At 53.5% G+C, this 1,095-nt stretch overlaps 1 protein-coding gene across 1 annotated transcript in view; it reads right to left on the bottom strand.

Moving 5' to 3' along the window:
• The window catches only part of EMH_0019720 (DNA replication licensing factor, putative), a gene marked incomplete at both ends in the record, with an annotated part of 5,126 nt that overhangs the window by 1,363 nt on the left and 2,668 nt on the right, over positions 1 to 1,095 (bottom strand). Inside the window, 2 exons of the mRNA XM_013501419.1 lie at positions 90 to 305; positions 524 to 666. Coding sequence (XP_013356873.1) covers positions 90 to 305; positions 524 to 666 — 359 coding nt within the window. The remainder of the gene's footprint in view (positions 1 to 89; positions 306 to 523; positions 667 to 1,095) is intronic.

Raw genomic sequence — 1,095 nt, 5'->3', positions numbered from 1 at the left:
AACTGCAGCACCACAGACAACAGCAGCAGCAACAGCATCAACAGCAGCAGCAGCAGCAGCAGCAGCAGCAAGTGTGTGCTGCAGCAAACCTGGCAGAGCCGGATTAAGGATTCGAGCTGTCTTGTGGCGACTCGCAGCCCCTGCTGCTGTTGCTGCTGCTGCTGCTGCTGCTGCTGCTTCTGCCGCAGCATAAAAAAATATTTTTTTATAACTGCTGCTGCTTCTGGAGACAGCTTGGGGTGTACGTGCTCCCGAGCGTAGTATATGTAGTCTTGCAGCAGCGACAGCGGCAGCAGGTCAGCAGACTGCAGCAGCAGCAGCAGCAGCAGCAGCAGCAACAGCAGCAGCAGCAGCAGCAGCGGCAGCAGCAGCAGCCACAGCAGCAGCAGCAGCAACAACCAATATGTGCTGTACAGAAAACCCAAGCCGGAAAGAAACAACTGCAGCAATACAGCAGCAGCAGCAGCAGCAGCAGAAGCAGCAGCAGCAGCAGCAGCAGCAGCAGCAGCAGCAAGAGACGGACCTCTGTGGCTATGAGTCTCTCCTCTAGACACGAGCTGTCGGTTGAGGCTCCCTCAGCAGCAGCAGCAAAGCATCCTGCTGTTTCTGCTGCAGTTGCTGCTGCTGCTGCTGCTGCTGCTGGTGGTGGTTTTGTGTTGCGGGATGCTAGTATATGAGCAGCAAGCTTTGCGTCTGCTGCTGCTGTTGGTTTGTCGTAAAGAAAAAAAATTAAATCAAAGCGAGACAACACAGGCAACGATAAATTCAGGTTCTCTGTAAAAGACTTCATGGGGCTGCATGCACACAACACACAGCAGCAACAGCAGCAACAGCAGCAGCAGCAGCAGCAGCAACAGCAGCAGCAGCAGCAGCAGCAGCAGGAGCGCAGAGTTATACACAATTTTCTTCGATATAATACCATCAAACTTAACAGCAACAGCAGCAGCAACAACTGCAGCAGCAGCAGCAGCAGCAGCAGCAGCAGCAACAGCAAAAGCAGCAGCAACAGCAGCAGAAAAACCAGCACGAACAGCATTAGCAGCCCTTGCAGCATCAGAAGCAGCAGCATGATAACGACAACAACCATCAGCATCA

The sequence above is a fragment of the Eimeria mitis genome, genomic scaffold (assembly GCF_000499745.2).
Source record: "Eimeria mitis Houghton genomic scaffold, Emh_scaff686, whole genome shotgun sequence".
In the NCBI taxonomy this organism is placed as follows: domain Eukaryota; phylum Apicomplexa; class Conoidasida; order Eucoccidiorida; family Eimeriidae; genus Eimeria; species Eimeria mitis.
The sequence above is the reverse complement of the archived record's forward strand: the minus strand, read 5'-3'. Positions and strand labels throughout refer to the sequence as shown.